General features: G+C 37.0%; 1 protein-coding gene across 1 annotated transcript; it reads left to right on the plus strand.

The window, feature by feature from the left end:
- Positions 1-1,705: 1,705 nt before the first annotated feature.
- LOC140818397 (probable CCR4-associated factor 1 homolog 9) lies at positions 1,706-2,849 on the plus strand. Its single transcript, XM_073178336.1, has one exon. The coding sequence runs from the start codon at positions 1,794-1,796 to the stop codon at positions 2,721-2,723; it is 930 nt and encodes a 309-aa protein (XP_073034437.1). The 5' UTR covers positions 1,706-1,793; the 3' UTR covers positions 2,724-2,849.
- Positions 2,850-25,831: the final 22,982 nt, after the last annotated feature.

A 25,831-nucleotide genomic window follows, 5' to 3' on the forward strand; every position in this document is an offset into this window, starting at 1 on the left:
AAGATTTAGATTATTCGATTTAATCTAGGCAACGATAATAAGTGATTTGGAGATTATTTAAACTAATTAAATTAAACTATTTTATGCCAAATTAATGATTAAAATCAAATTGGCAGAAAATCTTGGAACTTGGGGGTTTTCAAATTTAAATAAAATGATCGGGAACACACGACGCTAACAAACTTTGATTATTATCTTGCACTGGAATTATTTAACTACATATTATTCGAAGTCACGATGCAATCCTCTAATTTAATTATAAACCTATTTCTAGAATTTATAATCTTATTTTCATTTAACAGTCCAATTATTTCTAATTGAATTTAATTAAACAAAAACGCATTTATCAACGATAGAATTACAGATTTCGCTTAAAATCGCACAATGAAACCGAATACTATTTCTAGTCGATTTAACCGTGTGTTGATTAATATTTTTGAAGCTAAATTCAATATATTCCTTTTCGAGTCAAGATCGAACAAAAAACATGCAAATAATTGGCCAGATTAAAAGCACGAAAATTACGCAAATATTAATCAATAACATAGAAAAATTTTATAAATCAAACAATCCAACGAATAAACAAAAATCAATTGTTTGTCCCTATCGTGGTCCCGATCACAAGAAAAAATTACTCTATAAATTCAACACAAAAATCAAATTTAATATTCGAATTCATGACTGAAAATAAGAAAACGAAAGAGAAGAGAAAATCTCAGTGATGGTGCGCGGTTCTTGCGTGAGAAGTGCACGAATTTCTCTCGTTTTTCCCAAGCCGTCGCGCCGCCTTCAAAGATGCGAAAGTTCTCCCCTTTTCGGCTGCCCAGTTCTCGATCTCCAAAAGTCCCCCATTATCTCCTATTTTCTTCTTTTTATTCCTTCAAATCTCCATCAAATCTGTGCAAAATTTTGGATCTGATATCACGTACATGGACCCCGTGCATGCATCAGGGAAATGGTCCGTGTAGACTCTGGCCAACATTTTTTCCGGAATACTGGACACGACCCCGTGTCGAGGTCCGTCTCGGGGTCCGTGTACACTCTGGATTTCCTTCTCTCGAGGATAGCTGACACGGACCCCGGGTACAGGTCCAGAAGGTGGTCCGTGTAGACTCTGTAATTGTCTTCCATCGGCTTCTGAGGTACGAACCCTTACACGGGGTCCGTGTATGGGTCCGGGTATTATCCTTTTGCTATTTTTCCGGGTATATCTGACATGTATTGCGAAGCTTGACTTTTCTTTCATTTTTTTGGCTTTCATCCTCTTTTTGTCAAACATGCAAATAGCCATAATGAGACAAAATAAGCGCGAAACTCGGAATAAAAACGCCAGATGAGCACGAATACGACAAAATAAAGTCCCTAAAATGCTATATAATTCGTGCTTATCATATATATACTGAAAACTTTGCGTAGCCGCATGTCTTGGGACTACATGTCTTCAAGAACATGTTTGATAGGTATAAAAATGTCACGTACTAAAAATCAAAAGAAAAAGGATGGTTTTGAAAATTTTAGAAAATTAGGAAGTTAAAATAAAAATTTATAGGAATAAAGAATAAGGAGAAAGTTGATTTTAGAAAAAGAGAGTAATTTCAAAATTCCTCATAATAATTTCTAACAAAAGAATCAGTCCTTTCGGTTTCACACTGCCAAACAATTAATACACACGTCACACAGCAGGCCGTTGTTATTTTTCATTTATTTTTGTGTATTAATAATTCATTTTGCCCTTTTTAGCCCTAATTTCCCCTATCGCCATCAAACATTCATTTCAGTCTGGATCCCCCACCATGGCCGCCGACGACGACGACCCGCTTCCGCCGTCCCCACCCCTGCCCCAGTATTCTCCGAATCGTTCCCCTCTGCTTCCGCCTTGGCCGGCAGAAGTGGAGCTAGGCAGCTTTAAAAGGCCAATCTTGATCCGCTCAGTCTGGTCGGACAATCTGGAGTATGAGTTCTCCCTCATCAGAGACCTTATCGATCGGTACTCCTTTGTTTCGATGGATACCGAGTTCCCTGGCGTTGTTTTCCGCCTTCACCACCACTACTCAGACCCGCTCGATCACTACCAGACGCTGAAATCTAATGTCGATGTGCTCAAGCTTATTCAGGTGGGGATCACGCTCTCTGACTCGCGTGGAAACCTTCCTAACCTCGGATATCCTGACCGTCGCTTCATCTGGGAGTTCAATTTCCGTGATTTTGACATCTCGCGTGATGATTATGCGCCTAACTCAATCGACCTTCTCCGCCACCAGGGTATCAACTTTGAGTCTACTCGCCAGTTTGGAGTTTCTGCCTTACGCTTTGCTGAGCTCATGATGTCTTCTGGGCTCGTGAGTAATGAAAATGTCACTTACATCACCTTTCACGGCGGATACGACTTTGGCTACCTGGTTAAGGCCATCACTGGGAAAGCCCTGCCGGGTACCCTTCTGGAGTTTCTGAATTTGCTTAAGGTCCTTTTTGGGAACCGCGTTTATGATGTGAAACACTTGATGAAATTCTGTCAAGGATTGCATGGAGGACTGGATAGGGTGGCACAGTCGCTCGGAGTGGTGCGTGCTGTTGGGAAGTGCCACCAGGCTGGGTCTGATAGCCTACTGACTTGGCATGCGTTTGAGAAGCTCAGGGCTGTCTTTTTCGGCAACCCTGAGAAGGAGGGTGTGCCTGGCAAGTATGCTGGCATTCTGTATGGGTTAGAAATCCTTGATCCTTAGTTTGCTTTGCACCACAAGATGTGTTGAAGCTGTTCTTAAGAATATTTGGTTTTTATTGGCTTTGTTCCCAGTTCATCTGTAAAATCCTTTCGCATAAGAGTAAAAGCCAAGCTCCAGTTCTGATTAGTTTTTATCCTTTTCGTCTTATTTTTATTCTTAATGCTTGCTGTTGTTATGTATGGCATGCTACTGTTCACATGGTTTCCGGTATGAATTGTAACTGAAAGATTGAGGTTTGAGGAAATCATTCTGCGCTGCAGGCAGTAAAACACCTTGCTTAGGAATTGAGACATTGAATGTTCTGCGAGAATGTTAATTTGATGTGAGGATATTGTTATTGGGAATGGGGAGTTAATGTTAATTGGGTAAAGCTTTTGTGCTTATTATGTTATGGGGAGGTAATTAAACATGTATTTGTAATGCTCAAAAGGATGTTAGCGATAGCAGTTTTCTCGGTGGTTGTTAGATTAAATGCAGTGTAAATATCGCTTGGATTTTGTGAGTTACTTTTGGTGTGGATGGCAATCAGGCTACTTGTTTTTTGTCATTCTTTATGTATTTTGTTTATTCGGCGGATAGGTTTTGCTTGACAAATGACAATTGGTTTGTGCTTTGTTTCTGTCATGCATCAAGTCTCTTGTGTGGTAGGTGGTTCTATCCGCATTATGGAACCAGGAGTATGGTCCTTATTTTAGTATCATAAATGGCTAAAACTTCCAGATGACTTCAAAACAAGAGATTGTGGTGTGTTGCCTGGTCCTTGGACTAAGTGCTTTATTTAATGCCATGTTTGGATGCACTTATATTTTTTATTGCATTTCATTTTAATTGAGAACAAGTTTTAGGTGAGTGTTTAGATGTGAATTTCCTTCAGGGTAAGCTTATGATTTTATATATATGATATATGTTGACTGACGTGAGCTTGTGGTTCAAATTTGATTTCAAGTACAACGTACTTTGGAAAATAAGTTTACAATGAGGAAATGGATGATATTTGTGAATGCAAAGGAATAAGTTCGAATGGCATGGGTGGTGTTAATTGTGCACATGAGCGGGGGATTCTATGCTGTAAAGGAATGTGAAACATCTAAGTTCGAATGGCATGGGTGGTGTTAATTGTGCACATGAGCGGGGGACTCTATGCTACAATTAGATGATATGTTATTTCCATACTGAATGTGAAGACCTGCAAGGATTTACTTTGACACATGTTGCAGGCATATTTGTCCGAACCTAAATACAAGCTTCTAGCACTGATTTGGAATTGAAGAATATAATATAGGTTAAAGAGACGTATCATAGAACATGCTAAGGTAAGTGGACGTTCTGCGATAGTTTCTTCTAGCAGTGCGAAGAAGATACTAAGAAAGACAATCATTTGTTAAATAAGACTGCCGGGACTGTCTGATGGACCAATGAATTTTCATTGTTAATTATTTGGTTTCTTTCAATTATTTATATTGTTTATGGATTGTTACCAACTGTTAAAAACATATTCAGGCAACATTCGATCACCCATTGTATTTACGTTTGCCACTCCAAAAGGATAGCAGCTACATGTTTAACCTACTTTTAGAATCAACTTTGTCTCATTATCTTGAAAATACATATACCTGGCCATAGTTATAAAAGGCGTGCACCCCCCCTTGCAAAAGCCGAGCTTGCTATTGCGTTGCCCTTTTTTTCGCCTCATGAAATTGGCAGCGATCTCTTATTTTTTTCGGTGATTGAAGGGGTTATGTTACTTTGATGTAGATAAATCCAAGATCAATCATTTATTTGAAGCCCGATAGACTAAAGCTCATAGAATTTACTAATTCGGAAAACCTGGGACCTGTAACATCTAGTTTTATTTAAAAAAAGTATTAGAATTTTTTTTCTTCCTAATTCATTCCGCCGAAACACGTAGCATTTAAAATATGAATATTTTACATCATTTAAAAATAAACCAACGAACTATTATTTGAAAATCCAAAATAAAGTTATTCAAAGCATAAAATCGTAAACGTCAATTAACTTAAACTAATATTATTTCAAAAATAAACTTAACTCTAACATACTCTCAAAAAACCTTTCAAAAACATTATAAGTCTTAAAAATATTTAAGTAATAATAAACATAGCTTCGTTTGCGGAAAACTAGCGACTGTCCCCGGATTGTGTGCACTTTCAATTCAGCAAGATCAACCATCAAAGCCTCCATTATTATCAAGCTCACCTGCATCAATCACAATTAGTGAGTCTATTGACTCAGCAAACCTGAACCATGATAACAAGTAATACATGCACAATCACATGCAACAGTGGATGTGCATAAACTTAACATTTTTCCTTTCATCATAAGCTTAACATTTTTTCATATATGTATACGTGTCCCTTTCATTGAATTCAAATACTTAATCGTGACTTTCATATAAGCTGTTAGTCGATGGATCCATCTAAGTATAACTATGGTATCAAGCGGCGGGGACATCAACGACACTCTCACCCGTCAATTGAACGTTGGCCTTACATATCATCGTGTCATCATATTAGTCACAATCAATTCACCTCTTTCAACTTTTCGTATTTTCATCACTTATAAAAATTCAAGCATATATAAATCGTTTTTTATAAATCAAGCATGTAGACGTCTTTTAGCGTTAACATTTCATCATAAAATTTCATAAACGTATTCTAACATGTATTACATCATTCAGGGCACTACCAGAACGTCTAACAATTTTTGGGTGTGAAATGATCGTTTTACCCTTAGACACATAATTATTTCAAAATTATCCCTAGACCTCGAAAAACACATAATTTTTTCCATAATTATCCCTAAACCTCGAAACGACGTCCCAAATCATTCTAAACTTAATCTATTACCTTAGAACACTCCCTTAAATATTTCTTAGGCTTAAAATTTAGCTTTTCGATAATTTCCTTGATTTTTTTATAAACCTAGACGTACATCTCGGTTTTGACTCGTATTGATTCGAAACTTACCAAACTTGTATTTTTTTATTCGATTTTCCTATATTATTGTAATTATTCGGCGACACAAAAACCTCATCACCAAAGATATTAGACATTTGGCGACGCCCTTGGCGTTACCGATTCACGTATATAATATCTGATATATGTTAATCGGTTGGTTCGCTTCGGTTCAATTTGACACAATCTGATTTTAGTTTTTTGGTTTTCGATTTTAGAAACTGAAAATTCGGTTCAATTTGTTTTATACAAAATGATTCGATTATTTCGATTTCATTTATTTAGTTTGGAAAATTATTTAAATTAGTAATTAAATAATAATATTAAATTTTAGATATTATTTTTTAGTTAATTTTTTATAAAACATTTAAATCTAAAATCGAAATGAATTTAATAAATATTAATCAACTAAAAATTAACAAAATTATACTTAATTGACTGAAAATTATTTTATAATATATATATGATCTATATAAAAAATTTATTAATTTAATTAAATTTTGGATATTTTTTTTCCCTTTGGTTTTGACACATAATCTAAATCTAATAATATAAATTTCATTTTTAGCATTTGTATCCAAAATTAAAAAACTCGGTTGTCGTTTCGATTAAGTTTGGTTCATTATTTTTTCGATTTGAATTTATGATTTCCGATTTTAATCGAGCTGAATACAATGAAAAATAATGGCTCGAATCAGGATTGAAATACATATAATCGGGCTCGAGCTTCATTCAAAGTTCGAAAAATTAAAATGTTTTGCTCTCGAGCTATTCAAATCATTAAATGCTTGAAATTTATTTATTTAATATATATTAATATTATATTAATAAGATATCAAAGCTCGTGATCAGCTCGCGAACTATCTATAGACCAAAATAATTTGAGCTTGAGTTAAGTTAAATTCAAATTAAATATTTTCTGAGTTGGTTCAAAAAGATCGTGAATAGGCTCAGCACTTTTACATTCCTTGACATTGGTTAAAAAATAAAAGCTATTCGGCGACGCACAAAATCCAATGAGTCGCGTTGCGAAAGGACACTCCACGCTTTAGCGACATTGAGTGTACGATGCGTCGCGAAATATACTAATGAAATAACTTTCCATCAAAACAATTCGGAAACGCTTGCTACGCCTCGTGAAATGATTTACCAATTTTGCGACGCTCTAAAATTATCTTTCTGTGACGTTTTAACTTAGTCATGATACCAAAAGACCCAGAACGTTGGTGGAAAACTTTACTGCTACGTATCAGCGACATTGAGTGTGCTCTATGTCGTCAAATGCTTATATTTCGCAACGCGTTAGTTTTGCTAGTCGCCAAATAAACCAAAATAAAGATGAGAAAATGAACGCACATGATTCGCTATTTGAGCGACGCTGAGCACATTATGCGTCGCCAAAGGGTACCATAAGACTACGTTCAACGTGCGATACTTCGCGATAGATCATATTTCTTGGAGTGGCATGTCGATTAACCTTTACAACACAGTTTTAATGCATTAAGTAGAAAACTACATCCTAAACATATGAACATGTCTAACTTAATTAATTTATGCAATTAAAATCATTTAATTAGCTATTTCACATTTTTCCTAAATTAGCATGTAGTTGGATTACATTATCGCGTTTTGAACTTTACAACAACTATTTTGGTCCTTGTTTGCACTTTTCCAAAAATGGTCTCTCTTCTTTTCTAACAGCCAAATTGGTCTCTTATGTTATGTTTCTCAAATTCATCTCTCCCGTTTGTTAGAGTAGATGTCCGGCAAGCCAACTTATAGCTCGGGCTTTATTGACACTAATGTAAAATAATCTTTATTTTAGTAATATTTTACGATTTTATTCAATATGGCATTGTACTTATTCTGTATACCCATGCAATCAGCATAGATAAAGTCCTTGATTACACTTTAATACAAATGAATCATAATTCGATGTTAAATCATGATTTATAAATACTGTATAATCTAAATTTGTTCCTAGTCGATTCAGCCGCCTAAAAATGGATAAACGTCGCTTGAGCTCGAGACTATCTGTAATGTTGTGTACCACGTTTCTTGGTAAGAGAGCATAGAGATGTCCAAACATGCAGATGCGTAGTCATATGATGATTATACCGAGCTACCTTCCCTCGGACTTTCGAAGTGGCTATCAGTGATTGAGAGGATATGTCCGTGATTGTGATTTTACACCATTATTCCTTACGATCCGGCAAGACACCGAGGCTCTATATTCTAGGGCTATGCTTTGACTCGTTTACCGACCCCAGGAGGTCATCAGGTGGCGAGATTAGGTACATTTGCGACACATGTAGGAGTCAGTGCATTGCCGCTCACCTAAGAGTGTGGATATCCTATGTTATCTGATGAAATAATAGTACGTGAAATCTCTAACCAGAGTATGAGATATGAGATGTACGTTGGAGAAAGAGTTCTCCAATGGTAAATGCGATGCCACTATTATATGCATCACATAGTTATCGAATTAATATGCAACCCTCGATGAACCAATGGTTACAGATTCGATCGTGATATATGAGATGAAGGGACCGTACTGTACATTAATCATAATCGACTGGTTCTTGCAGGCACTATCAGTGATACCTAGGGAATCATGGGGCGATGCTACTAGAAACTCTTACCATGATCTGATGGGTGCAATCAGAAATGAGTTCTGACATTCTTGATCAAGGAGTTGATGAAAAATAATGGGGTTAATAGGGTAACCCGAATAAGAATAATGTTATTCGGAATCATATGGAGATGTGAACCCACAGCTAGCTGTATCTCTGAACCATTTAAAGTCACACAAGTATCGGATTCGGTGTTCCCGTTGAGATTGTCAAATTTCAAGGAGTTGGAATTTGGCGATTGTAATTTGATGAAGATCAAACATGAAGCTTATAAAGGAATTTATAAGTTGATTCCATAGGATGAACGAAATGGAAGTTAGCATGATTGTAAAATAAGGAAGGAGAGTGGAACTGCCTGTTTTGTGAAGGAGTTTACTAAAACTGGCAGTTGCCTGATATGGTAAGTGAAAATTTTGATCTTCGAAATTTTCGATTTTCATTATATGAACAAGACTTATATCCTTGATACATCGGCGCTCTCGGATCGTCGATTGGGGTTATAATGAGTTTGAAATAATTTATTTAGTGAATTTGGAATTTACTAATTAAATGGTGGTGATAGTAGTAGTGACTACTAACATGCACAAATTCTCATAAATATTCTAGTGACCAGCGCACAATTCGCCGGCTAGTGCTCGATATGATCGGACAGCAAGCGAGCGGGTGCCTGGGAACGTCTCGGGCACCTCGCTGGATCGTGGGCTTGAATTGTTCGGGCCTAGGTGCGATTTTTTGATTGTTTAAAAATTTGGGTTAAATTGATATTTTGTGAAAATACAGACGATTTTAACCCTACAATAATTTTGATAAAATCAATTTCTTACAAAATAAGTAATTAAAATATGATTTTAATTATTTATGGTAAATGGTGTTTTTACAAGAAATTAATTATTTGAAATTAAATAAAAGTGTTTATTTAATTTGATAATTATGGCGGTTAGTGATAATTTACAAGATACACGATTTATTGATAATATGCGATATTATGGAATTTATATAATATATGATATTATATTTTAAAGGATGATCGAGAGCTATAACCAATGTGCTAGGTGTAAGTTAGGATATTTTACATGTTTTAATTTTGATTATTTGATAATTAAAATTGGATCTGTTTTATTGTCCGTTCCCACCCTCTAACTTTGTATCTCAATGTGCCATGGATATTTAATGTAAATATTAGAATTAGTGGGAAGATCAAGATTTGAAGACGATGAGCCCGATTCTCGAAAGAGTTTTGAAGATCGAAGACATGTAAAATATTGAAAGCTTATGTAATATTGCATTTGCATCTCTGCATGTATCTAGGTTATGGACATGGATCCATATGTGACTCATACGGATCAATTAGCTCTCGGTTATCGATCATCTTTATTATTTATGATGTATGTGATATATTATAAATAATTAGTATGTGCATTATTATAATCAGTATGTGCGTTATTATTAATATAATAACAAGAGTTGCATGAATCCAACAATCATACAAACAATCATGACACGAGTTTTAAAATTAATGATGAGACAAATTTTTAAAATTAAAATCTCTCATTTTGAATGAGATCCAAAATTTAAATCACTCATTTTGAATGAGATCCAAAATTTAAATCAAGCTCATTAAAGGGATAATTAAATGAAAGTTTAATAATTTCTTGCCTTCCATCGACGGTGGTTGCATAATGAATGATACCCGCGGTCAGTGTCTGGCTCATATTATTGGGGAGGCCTGGACACCGGAAAGCTGTGACTCACACTGACATATTTGATGTGAACTACATGGAACTCCCATGACTTCGGCTCATATTATTGGGGGATCTCATTGCGACCATCCACTAAGGTTCAACATTGATGGGTCGGACTCGACATGTGAAGAAGAAGGTGATCATATTATTGGACCATCCTCAAACGTGATGCAAAATTACGTAAGGGTTGCAAGGAGTTGCAATTGGGCTCTACCTTTTGGAAGTTATAATTGGCTGATATTATTCGGATCATAATTTCGCAATTGGACCTTGCGTACTCACTAAGGAAATCGGATTTCCCTGTTTTTCATTAGAGGGTGGTGAAAATGTCAAAATAGTGGGAGGCAATTCGTAAATACAAAAGTCCATATTTTATGTCTTAAAAATATTTTAAAATAGTCGGCAACGTTTATTCTGTTTCCATATCAGTATATTTATGATTTCATCACGTAATTCATATATGTTATTAAAACAAGTTAACCCAACACTAATTTTTAAGATTGGCTGGGATAATTGTTTTAAATTCGGAGAGAATAGCATACATACTAATGTCAGTCTTGCTGAACTGACAAAGCATGCAAGATGGTAGGACCATAGTATGCAAGCTGAAGTGTAATATGCTCTCTTCTATGTCAAATGAATTGTAGAGACAGTTTGAGGAAATGTTGAATGCTGTTGACATTCAAATATACATGCAAGAGTTGCATAGTGCATGAAGCTCGCTTAATGATGCACACTACTTTCAAGGAACACATGACTACATGCATGCAAGATGGGGCTCTTGCCCATGAGCATGGTGTAAGTATGATTGGGCCCAATGAGAAGGTGATGGGCCTGGAATTTGACAAAGCCCGATAAGTCAGAACATATTTGCTTCACTGCAAGAATTCTGGACATAAAAAATTATCTGGCCAGAAATGTTTTGGCAATGATTAGTGAATGTCCAAGTAAACACGATTTTAACAAAAACCAAAAGAAAACAAGATAGTCTAAACTAAGCACATTTTTGAAACGTTAGGCTAGGACATATTTCCTAAAGAAGGATCCACAAGCTAGTGGGAGAGGACATGTTTGACTCGTCAGACATAAACTCTCTACAGACATGTGAGTCCTGTCTGAAAGGAAAATTGATTAAGGCCCTTTTCCTAGGGAAACTAAAACGTGCACATGATCTGTTAGATTTGATCCATACAGATGTGTGTCCCTCGCTAAGCGTTAGCACAAGATATGACCATTCCAACTTTATCACCTTTACCGATGACCATTTGAGGTTTGGGTATTTAATGAAATACAAATTTGAAGCATTTGAAGCATTCAAAGAATTTAGATAAAAAGTGGAGAAACAGTTAGGAAAGAATATTAAAACACCACGATTAGATCGATGTGGAGAATACTTTAGTACTGAGTTTCAAGACTACCTTAAAAAGAATGAGATTCTATCACAGTGGACTCCGCCAACCACACCCCGATTGAATGGTGTGTCAGAACGTCGTAATGACATTGATGGACATGGTCAGATCTATGATGAGATTCACTGAATTGCATCCATCCCTTTGGGGTTATGTGCTAGAAACAGCGGCAAAGTTGTTGAATCAAGTCAATACAAAGACAGTGTATAAAACTCCATATGAGATAAGGATGAGAAAGACGCCCAAATATTCTTACCTAAGAATATGGGGATGCCCTGCTCTTACGTGAAGCAGACAATGGGAGACAAATTGGATAGTAGGGCCAATTTGTGCTACTTTATAGGATATCCAAAGAACACTATTGGATATTACTTATATTATCCCAGTAAAACAGAGGTGTTTGTTTCAAGGAATGCCACCTTCTTAGAGAAGGAGTTTATATTGGATAGAAAAGACGGGATGATAGAACTCGATGAGATTCGAGAACCACCTACTACACAAGTAGCAGAACCCATACCCCAACAGCCAATCAAAGAAACACAAGCTCTTAAAAGATCCGAAAGAATCTCAAGGCCGCCTAATAGGTTGAGCCTGTTTCTTGAAGAGGGCCAAGGTGAGCCCATCCTTGGATGTGATCCAAGAAATTTCAAAGAAGCATTTCTGATTCCGATTCATCTAAATGGCTTGAAGCCATGCAGTCCAAAATAGACTTCATGTATTCGAACCAAGTATGGTCCTTATTAGATCCACCTAAGCGAATTTTTCCCATAGGATGCAAATGGATTTACAAAAGGAAACTTGGAGCGGATGGGAAGGTGGTGACCTTCAAAGCTAGATTGATAGCAAAAGGATATACTCAAAGGCAAGGTATTGACTATGATGAAACCTTTTCTCCAGTCGCAATGTTCAAGTCCATTGGGATACATCTTGCCATAGCAGCATGGTATGACTATGAAATATGGTAGATGAATGTGAAAACAGTGTTCCTTAATGGAGATATTAAGGAAGAGATTTATCTGTCTCAACCTGAAGGATTCACATCAGTAGTAAGTGAGCATAAAATATGCAAACTTCAGAGATCCATTTACTCAAACAGGCATCGAGGAGCTGGAAACATCATATTTGAAAACACTATCAAAGAGTTTGATTTTGCCAAAAATCATGAGGAACCTTGTGTATACAAGAAGGTTAGTATGAGTGCAGTGACATTCCTAATACTTTATGTGAATTACATACTATTCATTGAGAATGATGAAGGGATGTTGCAGTGAACTAAAGTATGGTTAGCTGGCAAGTTCTCCATGAATGATATAGGTGAAGCATCATATGTATTAGGAATACAAATCTATAGGGATAGATCAAAAGGATGTTAGGGCTCAACCAATCCACATATATCGATATTATACTGAGGAGATTCTCTATGGATGAGTCCATGAGAGGATATCTCCCAATGTCTCATGATGTGTGTAATGCCCTAGATTGGTTATAGATAAAATGCAAAGATGAAATGTTGTTTGAAGGGAGACCGCCCCCACGCCCTACGTTGTACCACACCCGCGGTGCATGGACAGAAAATTGTTCATTTTTACAGTAGGGTCAACGCACCTGCGGTCCAAGAAAGAGTGCACCCGCGGTTGATGGACAGAGAGTTGGAAATTATTTATAGAAATAACACCGCACCCGCGGTTCAAACGTAACCACACCCGCGTTGATGTCACCGCACCCGCGGTGTAAGAGTGACCGCACCTGCGGTCGATTTTTATGAATTTTTGCAAGATCTGCCGAAGCTTGAGCGCACCCGCGGTACCCTGTGCGAGAAACCACCCTTGGTTTTTATGTTGACACATGGCATATATATATACACTTGGGCTGAGTCATTCTTTCTTCAGACTTGCAGGAGAGAACCGAGAGCTATTCCAAAAGAAGTGAAAGGTTTCTTTCATTTAGACTTGAGTTTGTGCAAAATATACTCATCCAAACTTCAATACAAGCATAGATTTGTGTTCCTTGTATCAAGAGCTATCTAAGGATGTAAGTTTAGTTAAATTTCAGCATGATTTTGATTCCATGTGTTGAAAGAATTATAATATTATAGTTATATTGTGTTCTTGACATATTGAGCATAGTATATACACAACCGGATCGAAGAACGGACGTTGTACGCTATTATTACTATTTTTCAGCATTTTTAGAGTTAAGTTATACAGATTTTGAGTACTATCATATGCTTATGATGATGATTATGAGTTGAGACTTATGAATTGGTGATATATGTCGAGAATTGGATTGACCGGTATTGAGAAATTACGTCGTTATGCCGTCAAATTGTACCGAGGTCAAGTATTGAATTGGATATGTGTTGATTGAGATTAGAGATTGATAGAATATGTATCAACATTTCCATTTCAGATTTGATATTGACAGATTCCTCTTCGAGACTTCGACATCGACAGACATTTTGCGACGAAAGGTATAATTCATGTTTTGTTTGGGGAAGACACAACTCAAATGAGATGCAATTTGAGTTTCCCAACCAAATCACATACTAGAATTGTTGTTTATATGTTGATATGATTTTGATTTGTTTATAGATCTATATTGTTAATCTCTTGATATGATGATGTCTTGTGTATAGATTTATATTCAAGCATTTGAGATAGGAGAGTCATTGGCAGACTTGCCAAACTAGACGTTCGGTGGTATCGACGCTTCAGATCAGATTTAATCCGATTGTAGACATTCTATACAGACAGGGCCGAAGTCTAGGAATAAGACGTACAGTTACCCCAATTGGGAGGGTAGGTGACAGACAATGACGTCTTATTCACATCGGGATCCCTAGAGTTAGAGTTGAGTCGAGTCAAGACATGATTAGATTTGAATTGCATGCTTATATAGATTGGTTTCATAGACTATGGAGCCCATTCATTATTGCTTTCATTCATGATTTATGATTATGTATCAGTATGCATACATGATTTATACTGTGATTTGTTCTCACCGGAGTTTCCGGCTGTTGTTATGTCTGTATGTGTGCATAACAACAGGTGGGGAAGGATCTGGGTCTCGACAGAGATGAGAGATGGACATAGCGTGGTGATCACGGGCGTAGCAGATGAACTAGTAGTTGTAATTTTGATATGTACTGTATTTAAATACTGGTTTGTAGAATATGGATGAAACAAGACATGTATATTATGTTTGTTGTAATGAAATAAATATAGAACTATCTTATACTTGAGATATAAACATTTGATTTAATGTTAAAAGCAAAATTTTGACTCGTATTTTTCATTAATGATTCGATTAATACCAAAAAGAACTGAGTTAGAGCCCGAGTCCCCACAATGTGAATATATCCAAGTCTATGTGTCCAAAGACTGATGAAGAGATAGAAACCATGAGCCGCATTTCATATGCGTCTGCCATAGGTGGTATTATATATGGTATGATATCTACTCGACCTGATATTGCATATGCACTGAGTGTTGCAAGCCGATATAGTCGTATCTTGGTCCATTGCATTGGAAAGCAATGAAGGATATTCTTAAGTACTTGAGAAGAACTAAGAATTTGTTCTAGGTATACGGGAGTGGAGAACCAAAATTGGAATGCTACACTGATTCTAGCTTCCAATTAAATGTGAATGATTCGAAATCAACCTCTAGATTTGTATTCAAGCTCCATGGTGGTGCTGTCTCTTGGAAGAGTTTCAAGCAGGACACCACAACGGATTCAACCACTGAGGCCGGATACATAGCTACATCGACTTCAGCTAAAGATGGTGTTTGGATGAGGAATTTCGTCCAAGATTTGGTTGTCATTCCTCAAACATTTGATCCAGTTTCGGTCTATTGTGACAACTCCGGTGTCGTTGTACAAGCAAAAGAACCAAGGTCTCATCAGCGATCCAAACATATACTGAGGAAGTTCCACATATTCCGGGAGATAGTGGGAAGAGGAGACATTTCGGTAGAGAGAGTCGCCTTCTCAGATAACGTTGCTGATCCACCGAAGAAGCCCTTGCCAGGACCATTGTTTGAGAAGAATCGCGAAGCAATGGGTCTAAGATCTATGGGTAGTTGGCTATAGGGCAAGTGAGAGATTGTAAGAGTAGGTGCCCGACAAGCCAACTTGTGGCTTGGGCTTTATTGACTCTAATGTAAAACAATCTTTATTTTAATAATATTTTACGATTTTATTCGATTATGGCATTATAATTTATCTGTATACCCATGCAATCAGCGTAGATAAAGTCCTTGATTATACTTTAATACAAATGAATCGTAATTCGATGTTGAAACTCATTTGTAAACACTTGTATAATCTAAATTTGTTCTTAGTCGATTCAACTGGCTAAAACATGGATAAAGGTCGCTTGAGCTCAAGACTAGCATCTGTGATGTTGTGTACCGCGTTTCTTGGTAAGGGCATAGAGATTGTCCAAATATGCAGATGGATAGTCATATGATGATTATAGTGAACTACCCTCCCTCGGACATTTCAAGTGGTTATCATTCATCGAGAGGATAAGTTCGTGATTGTGATTGTACACCATTAGTCCTTACGACCTGGGACAACATTGAAGCTCTATATGCTAGGGCTGTGCTTTGACTCGTTTATCGACCTAGGAGGTTCATCAGGTAGCGAGATTAGGTACAGTTGCGACACATGTAGGAGCCAGTGCATTGTAGTCGGGGATTCACCACTCACCTACGGGTGTGGATATCCTATGTGATCTGATGAAATATAGTACGATGGAATCTGTTGTACAGAGTATGAGATGTACGTTGGATAAGAATTCTCCAATGGTACATGCGATCCCACTATATATGTATCACATAGTTATCGAAATAATATGCAACCTTTCGATGAACCAATGGTTGCAGATTCGATCGGGATATATGAGTTGAAGAGACCGTACTGTACGTTAATCATAATCGACTGGTTCTTGCAGGAACTATAAGTGATACCTAAGGGATCATGGGGCGATGCTATTAGACGCCCTTACCATGATCCGATGGATGAAATCAGAAATGAGTTCCGACATTCTTGATCAAGGAGTTGATGAAAAGACTATGGTTAACTAGAATAAACCCGAATAAGAATAAATGTTATTCAGAATCACATGGAGATGTGAACCCATAGCTAGCTGTATCTCTGAACCATTGAGAGTCACACAAGTATAAATTCTGTGTTCCCGTTGAGATAGTCAAATTTCAAGGAGTTGGAATTTGACGACTGTAGTTTGATGGAGATCAAACAAGAAGCTTATAAAAGAGTTTATGAGCTGATTCCATAAGATGGAAGAAATGGAAGTTAGCATGATTGCTAAATAAAGAAGGAGAGTGGAACTGCCTATTTGTGAAGGAGTTCACTAAAATTAGCAGCTGCCTAATATGGTAAGTGAAAATTTGATCTTCGAATTTTTGATTTTCATTATATGAACAAGACTTATATCCTTGATACATCGGCAAAATATAATGAGTTTGGAATAATTTGGTAAAAAAATGAGGTTGTCGTAATAATTTTGTCCTTTGAGGACATTTGAGAAATTGTGAAAATTTGGGGACTGAAATTGAATTTCTGTATTTTGGGGGAAAAAGAGTGGCCCCTAATATGGAATAACATCGTAAAACAACATGGATGGCTGATGGAAAAGAGGGGTCCACACGAAGAGAAATTTAAGGAAGCGATGGGGTCCAAAAACTGATGGGGCAATTTTGTGGGAGACTACTTTATCCGAATTTTTTATTTTTCGGTTCGGATTTGGGGAATCCTTTTTCCTATCAAAGGAAAAATTGCAATATTTGTGTTATTTTCTAATTACGAGGTTATAATGAGTTTGGAATAATTTATTTAGTGAATTTAGAATTTATTAATTAAATATTGATGATAGTAGTAGTGACTACTAACATGCATAAATTCCATAAATATTCTAGAAGAATCTAAAATTAAATTAATCAGGGAGTTAATTTATAGATTAAATAATGGTTATTTAATTTAATACATATACAAGTACATATTTTATATGGTGATATAAAATATGTGTATATGATATTATTATATCATGTATTATTAAATATTAATAAATACATTATATATTAATTATATGAGAATATAATTATAATGAAAATATAGAGTCCTTGTGAATGAGAAACTCCTAATTCACTTTATAAATAGACCATAAGAGGGCATAATTAAATAGAGATTTTTTTTCATAAAATTCACAAATTTCCTTCCCCAATTGCAAAGTCTCGGCCAAGCTTGAATTGGAAGAAAAATCAAGTCACATAATCCTTGGATTAAGTGACTTCATTAATTTCCATAATAATTAATTAAGAATCAATTAAAAATTCAAAACAAAATCTTCCCATCTTTTTAATATAACTCTCGGCCTCTTCATTGGTTGTGTGTGAAAATAAAAACCATTCGCCCTTTTTAAAAGAATGAACTGCACTATCTTCAAATGTTGAAAATTCGGAGGCTACAGTCTCAACGCACAAATCGTTTGTGATTTCTAGTGCAATCCAAGCGAGGAACAAAATTTTCGATCGTGGACCTAATTAGGCGATCAATATTGAAGAGTCGTTCGTAGGAATATACAAGAAGAGCTATCTCCGCTTAAAAACCGGAATAGTTTGGAGCCCACTGTTTAATACGCAAAGGTATAAATCTAAACATCCTATGAATGTTTTTGAACATATGACGCCCAAAAAAATTTTAAACTTCCACTGCGTCTTGGGTGCGAGAATACGATGTCCTAATACCGTCATGTTGGTGTTAAAATCTAACCAAAAAAAGCGATCATCTCCCTCCGCAAATTCATGCATCTAATTTCCAAAATGGTCGAGGCGTTTTTTAAACTTTTGTTAGACAACATGAGCTCTCTTATCCAACAGAAGATTGGTTTAGTTATGGGTGTGGACAAGGAGATGAAGAAGCTCTCCAGTACGCTCACCGCCATCTATGCACAATTCATTCATCCCATTTCCAAAAAGGCCGAGGCGTTTCTTAAAATTTTGCTAGACAATATCAGCTCTCTTATTCAAAAGGAGATTGGGTTAATTATGGGCGTGGACAAAGAGATGAATAAAGCTTTCCAGTACGCTCACCACCATCCAAGCAGTGCTAGAAGACGTACAAATGAAGCAGTGGGAAAGCAAGACAATAAATGTTTGGCTATGTTGCCATGCAAGCTCGAGGACCTTGGTTATGAGATCGATGGCTTGTTGGATGAGTGTGCAACTGAAGTCTCCAAATGGGAGCATACCAAATCTAGTCGTTGTATCTTGAAAAAAATTCTTTTCCGGCACAAAATTGGAAGAAGGATGGAAAAAGCAACCAAAAAGCTGGACATGATTGTTTCCGAGAGAAAGAAGATTCATTTGCGTGAGATATCTGTAGAGCTGGCGGAACAACTATTTTGCCATGTGCAAGACAGGTTGTATTTTGAATTAACAAATAGAGTAGATGTCCGACAAGCCAACTTGTGGCTCCTGTTTTATTGACAATGATGTAAAACAATCTTATTTTAATAATATTTTACGATTTTATTCGATTATGACATTATACTTTATCTGTATACCCATTCAAGCTGCATAGACAAAGTCCTTGAATATACAATAGGTACATGAGGTCTGCGTCGAAGTGTAAGGTCATGAAACTCATTAAGAAGCGTATCATATATTCTAAACATGTTCTTAGTCGATTCAGCCGCCTAAAACTAGGTTAAAGATCGCTCGAACTCGAGATTAGCATATGTGGAGTAAACACCATGTTTCATTGGTAAGGGCATAGAGATGTCTAATCACACAGATGAGTGATCATATGATGATGCATTGAATAACCCTCCCTCGGACTGTCCAAGTGGTTCTCACTTATCGAGTGGAATAGTTCGCAGTTATGATTGTACATCATTAGTCCTTTGACCCGAGACAATGTAAGGGCTAAACGTACTAGCATGCACTTTGATCCGTTTACCGACTCTATCGAGGGTCATCAGGTGGCGAGGTTGGGTGTAGTTTCGAAATACGTAGGAGCAAATACATTGTAGTTGGGGATTCACCGTTTACCTACAGGTAAAGATATCCTATGTGGTTTGATGAGTCAATAATGCAAGGAATCTCTGGCCGGATTAATACATGTGTAGTTCGGAAAGGTTTTTCCTTAGTTGCGCACACCATGACACTATTGCTCAAAGTTAAAGCACATCGCTATCGAATTCATATGCAACTCTCGATATACCAATGGTTGCAGATTCGATCGAGATATATGTGTTGAAGGGACCGTACTGTATGCTATTCATGACTAAAGGTTCTTGCAAGCACTATCAGTGATACCTAGGGATCATGGGGCGATGCTACTGGACGCTCTTACCATGATCCGATGGATGCAATCAGAAATGATTTATGACATTCTTGATCAAGGAGTTGATGAAAAGACTGTGGTTAACTAGAATAAACCCGAATAAGAATAAATGTTATTCAGAATCACATGGAGATGTGAACCCACAGCTAGCTGTATCTCTGAACCATTGAGAGTCACACAAGTATAGGATTCTGTGTTCCCATTGAGATAGTCAAATTTCAAGGAGTTGGAATTTGCCGACTGTAGTTTGATGGAGATCAAACATGAAGCTTATAAAGGAGTTTATGAGATGATTCCATAGAATGGAAGACATGAAAGTTGGCATGATTGCTAAATAAGGAAGGAGAGTGGAACTGCCTGTTTTGTGAAGGAGTTCACTAAAACTGACAGCTGCCAAATATGGTAACTGCCATATATGGTAAATTCTAAATTTGGTAATGAAATGTTGATCTTCAAAATTTTCAATTTTAATTATATGAACAAGATTTGTATCCTTGGTACATCGGCGCTTTCGGATCGTCGATCGGGTTTATAATGAGTTCGGAATCATTTATTTAGTGAATTGAAAATTTACTATTAAATGATTGTGCTAGTATTGGTGAATGCTAACATGCACAAATTCCCATAAACATTCTAGAGGAGTCTAGAATTAAATTAACTAAGGAGTTAGTTTTTAAATTAAATAATAGTTATTTAATTTAATATACATATACATGTATATATTTTATATGGTGATATAAAATAGGTGTATATGATATTATTATGTCATATATTATTAAAGGTTAATAAATAGATTATATATAATATATATGGGAGTTTAAATATAAAGAAATTATTAGAGTCCTTGTGGATTAGGAGTCTCACTCTATATACACCACTAGGACTCATATTAAACATAACCTAGTTTTTGTACACAAAAGAAAAAAAAAACTCTCCTCCCTAGATAAAAACTCTCGGCCACCAAGAAGAAACATAATAAAAATTGTTGGCCTTTTGTTGTTTTCCTCTTATCGTTGCACAATCTTCGGATTTTGGAGATTACAGTCTCAACGCACAAATTGTTTGGTATTACTAATGCAATCCAAACAAGAAATTCAGTTTCTGATCGTGGACCCAATTAGACGATCAAAGGAGAAGAGCCGTTCGTAGGGATTTATAAGGAGTATCTCCGCGTAAAAATCGGAATATTTTGGAGTCCAAGCATTAAGAACGCAAAGCCATAATTCTAAACACCCTATGCACGATTTGAACATATGATGCCCAAGAACAAAATTTTTATGCTTCCGCTATGTCTTGGGTGCGAGAAAACGATGTTTTAACAGTTGTATCAGAGCCAGGTTTTCTCAATCGCATGTTTTAAATTAAATTATGTTTAGTATATTATTTCTAACCGGGTAAGAATTTTTGAAAAACGGCCCTAAATTTATTTTTGAAAAATCAGTATTTTAAAAAAAAATTGGTCTGCCCGGAACTGTTCCGGGTAGACGACCACACACAGCGTTGCAGCGTCCGCGGGGCGCCTGTGCACGGCTTGCGCGCCGCGCGCACGCCTGCGCGTGGCGGCTGCCCTGCCTGAGCGCCTGTGCGCGCGGCAGCCTGCCTGCAGCGCCCGATTGGCTCGGGCAGCAGGCGGGCAACGCGAGCAGGTGCCCGGGAACGTCTCGGGCACCGCGCCAGACCGAGGGGATGATTTTCAAAATTTTGGATTAAATTGATATTTTTGAAATATGGATGATTTTACCCCTTCAATAATTTGATAAAATTAAATTCTTACAAAATAAATAATTGAAATATGATTTTAATTATTTATGGTAAAAGGTGTTTTACAATAAATTTAATTATTTGAAATTAAATAAAAGTATTTATTTAATTTAATAATTATGGCGGTTAGTGATAATTTACGAGATACACGATCTATTGATAATATGTGATATTATGGAATTTATATAATATATGATATTATATTTTACAAGGATGATCGAGAGCCATGACCAATGTGCTAGGTGTATGTTAGAATATTTTACGTGTTGTATTTTTGATTATTTGATAATTAAAAGTGGACCTGGTTTATGGTCTGTTCTCACCCCCTAAATTTGTATCCCAATGTGCCATAGATATTCAATGTAAATATTAAAATTAGTGGGAGATCAAGATTTGAAGATGGAGGGCCCGATCTTCAGAAGGAGTTTTGAAGATCGAAGACATGTAAAATATTAGAAGCTTTTGTAATATTGCATTTGCATCCCTGCATTTACCTAGGTTATGGACAAGGATCCGTATGTGGCTCGTATGGATCAATTAGCTCTCGGTTATCGATCATCTTTTATTATTTATGATGTATGTGATATATTATAAATAATCAGTAAGTGCGTTATTATTAATATAATGACAAGAGTTGCATGAATCTGGCATTCATAAAAACAATCATGGCACGAGTTTTAAAATTAAAATCCCTCATTTTGGATGAGATCCAAAATTTAAATCAAGCCCATTAAAAGGATAATTAAAAGAAAGTTTAATAATTCCCCACCTTCCATCAACGGTGATTGGATGATGAACGCTACCCGCGGTCAGTGCCTGGCTCATATTATTGGGGAGACCTGGACGCCGGAAATCTGTGACTTCCACTGACATATTTGAATTGAACTACGTGGAACTCCCATGACTTCGGCTCATATTATTGGGGGATTTCATGGCGACCGTCCACTAAGGTTCAACATTGATGGGCCGGACTCGACACGTGAAGAGAAAGGGGATCATATTACTGGACCCTCCTCAAACGTGAGGCAAAATTACGTAAGGGTTGCAAGGAGTTGCAATTGGGCTCTACCTTCTGGAAGTTATGATTGGTTGATATTATTTGAGAGAAAGGGCCTCGGTCCATGAGCATGGAGTGAGGATGATTGGGCTAATTGAAAAGTTAGTGGGCCTGGACCTTGTTATCCCCAATGAGTTGTCCACGGACATTCTACTAATGTCGCTGCCATCTTCGTTTGATGGGTTTGTGATGAACTTCAATATGAACAAGTTGGAGGCCAACCTTGAAGAGTTGGTCAACACGCTGACAAGTTATGAAGCCACCATTAAGAAGGAAAAACATGTTTTCCTCATTGTCTCTTCGTCTGGGATGAAGAAAGGGCCTAAAAGAAAGGGCCAGAAGCGTTCTCGTCCTTCCAAGACAAACAAACCCAACAAGAAGCGAGTAGCAAACACTTCTAAGGGGCCCGAAAAGCCTGAAAAAGGAGAAGAGTTTGCTTCCACTGCAAGAAGCCTGGACACTGGAAGCGTAATTGCAAGGAATATCTCGCCCAGAAAGGTTCTGGCAATGGTATGTTCTATATTGAAATAAATGTCTCAATTAATTCAACATCTTGGGTATTGGATACTGGATGTGGATGTCATCTTTGCAATAATTTGCAGGTGATGACAAGAAGTAGAAGACTGCGGGAGGGTGAGACCTTCCTAATGATGGGCAATGGAGCAAGAGTTGCTGCGACAACCATAGGGGACGTTTATTTAATATTAGACAATAATTTTAAGTTACATTTGAGAGACGTTTTGTTTGTTCCGGATTTACTTAAAAACATGGTTTCCATTTCTATGCTTGATAAAGATGAATTTTCTTGTTTATTTAGAAAATGTATTTGCAATATTTACAAGAATGAATGTTTGATTGGAACGGGTGAAATACAAAACGAACTCTATAACTTAAAAATAAAAGATATTCCAAACAAACATGTCCAAGTTAACACGATAACAACAACGACAAACAAAAAAAACAAGATAGTCTAAACCAAGCACAATTGTGGCATGCTAGACTAGGAGATATTTCCCAAAGAAGGATGCACAAGCTAGTGGGAGAAGGCATGTTTGACTCGTCAGACATAAACTCTCTAGAGACATGTGAGTCCTGTCTGAAATGAAAAATGACCAAGGCCCCTTTCCTAGGGAAAGTGGAACGTGTACATGATCTGTTAGATTTGATCCATACAGATGTGTGTGGCCCGCTAAGTGTTAGCACGAGATTTGGCCATTCCTACTTCATCACCTTCACCGATGACTACTCGAGCTATGGGTATGTGTATTTAATGAAATACAAGTCTGAAGCCTTTGAAAAGTTCAAAGAATTCAGAGCCAAAGTAGAGAAACAACTAGGAAAGAGTATTAAAACACTACGATTACATCGAGGTGGAGAATACTTAAGTACTGAGTTTAAAGACTACCTTAAAGAGAATGTGATTCTCTCACAGTGGACTCCGCCTGCCACACCCCGATTGAATGGTGTGTCAGAACGTCGCAATCGGACATTGATGGACATGGTCCGATCTATGATGGGATGCACTGAATTGCCTCCATCCCTTTAGGGTTATGCGCTTGAAACAGCGGCAAAGTTGTTGAATCAAGTCCATACAAAGGCAGTGGATAAAACTCCATATGAGATATGGATGGGAAAGACGTCCAAATATTCATACCTAAGAATATAAGGATGCCCTGCTTACGCGAAGCAGACAAATTGGATAGTAGAGCCAATTTGTGCTACTTTGTAGGATATCCAAAGAACTCTATTGGATATTAATTCTATTATCCCAGTGAAACAAAGGTGTTTGTTTCAAAGAATGCCACCTTCTTAGAGAAGGAGTTTCAATTGGATAGAAAAGGCGGGATGATAGAACTCGATAAGATTCGAGAACCACCTACTACACAAGTAGCAGAACCCATACCCCAACAGCCAATCAAAGAAACACAAGCTCTTAAAAGATCCGAAAGAACCTCAAGGCCGCCTAATAGGTTGAGCCTGCTTCTTGAAGAGGGTCAAGGTGAGCCCATCCCTAGATGTGATCCAAGAAATTTCAAAGGAGCATTGTCTGATGCCGATTCATCTAAATGGCTTGAAGCCATGTAGTCCGACATGGACTCCATGTATTCAAACCAAGTATGGTCCTTAGTAGACCCACCTGAGAGAATTGTTCCCATAGGATGCAAATGGATTTACAAAAAGAAACTTTGAGCGGATGGGAAGGTCGTGACCTTCAAAGCTAGATTTGTAGCAAAAGGATATACTCAAAGGCAAGGTATTGACTATGAGGAAACCTTTTCTCCAGTCGCAATGTTCAAATTCATTAGGATACTGCTAGCCATAGCAGCTTGGTATGACTATGAAATATGGAAGATGGATGTGAAAACATCGTTCCTTAATGGGGATATTAAGGAAGAGATTTACATGTCTCAACTTGAAGGATTCATATCAGTAGGAAGTGAGCATAAAGTACGCAAAATTTAGAGATCCATTTATGGACTCAAACAAGCATCAAGGAGCTGGAACCTCAGATTTGACCACACTATCAAAGAGTTTTATTTTGCCAAAAATCTTGAGGAACTTTGTGTATACAAGAAGGCTAATGGGAGTGCAGTGACATTCCTATTACTTTATGTTGATGACATACTACTCATTGAGAATTATGTAGGTATGTTGCTGTCAACTAAAGTATGGTTAGTTGGTAAGTTCTCCATGAAGGATATGGGTGAAGCATCAGTTATATTAGGAATACAGATCTATAAGGATAGATCAAAGAGAATGCTAGGCCTTAATCAATCCACATATATCGATACCATACTGAGGAGATTCTCTATGGAGGAGTCCAAGAGAAGATATCTCCCAATATCTCATGGTGTGAATATATCCAAGTCTATGTGCCCTAAGACTGATGAAGAGATGGAAACCATGAGCCGCATTCCATACGCGTCTGCCATAGGCAGTATTATGTATGGTATGATATCTACTCGACCTGATATTGCATATGCACCGAGTGTTGCAAGCCGATATCAGTTGAATCGTGGTCCACTGCATTGGAAAGCAGTGAAGGACATTCTTAAGTACTTGAGAAGAACTAAGAATTTGTTCTTAGAATACGGGAGTGGAGAACTAAAATTAGAAGGCTACACTGATTCTAGCTTCCTGTCAGATGTGGATTATTTGAA

The sequence above is a fragment of the Primulina eburnea genome, chromosome 17 (assembly GCF_022965805.1).
Source record: "Primulina eburnea isolate SZY01 chromosome 17, ASM2296580v1, whole genome shotgun sequence".
Lineage (NCBI taxonomy): Eukaryota > Viridiplantae > Streptophyta > Magnoliopsida > Lamiales > Gesneriaceae > Primulina > Primulina eburnea.

Bases quoted from the DNA above. Each gene is read 5' to 3' on its own strand.
- LOC140818397 (XM_073178336.1), top strand. From the start codon at position 1,794: ATGGCCGCCGACGACGACGACCCGCTTCCGCCGTCCCCACCCCTGCCC.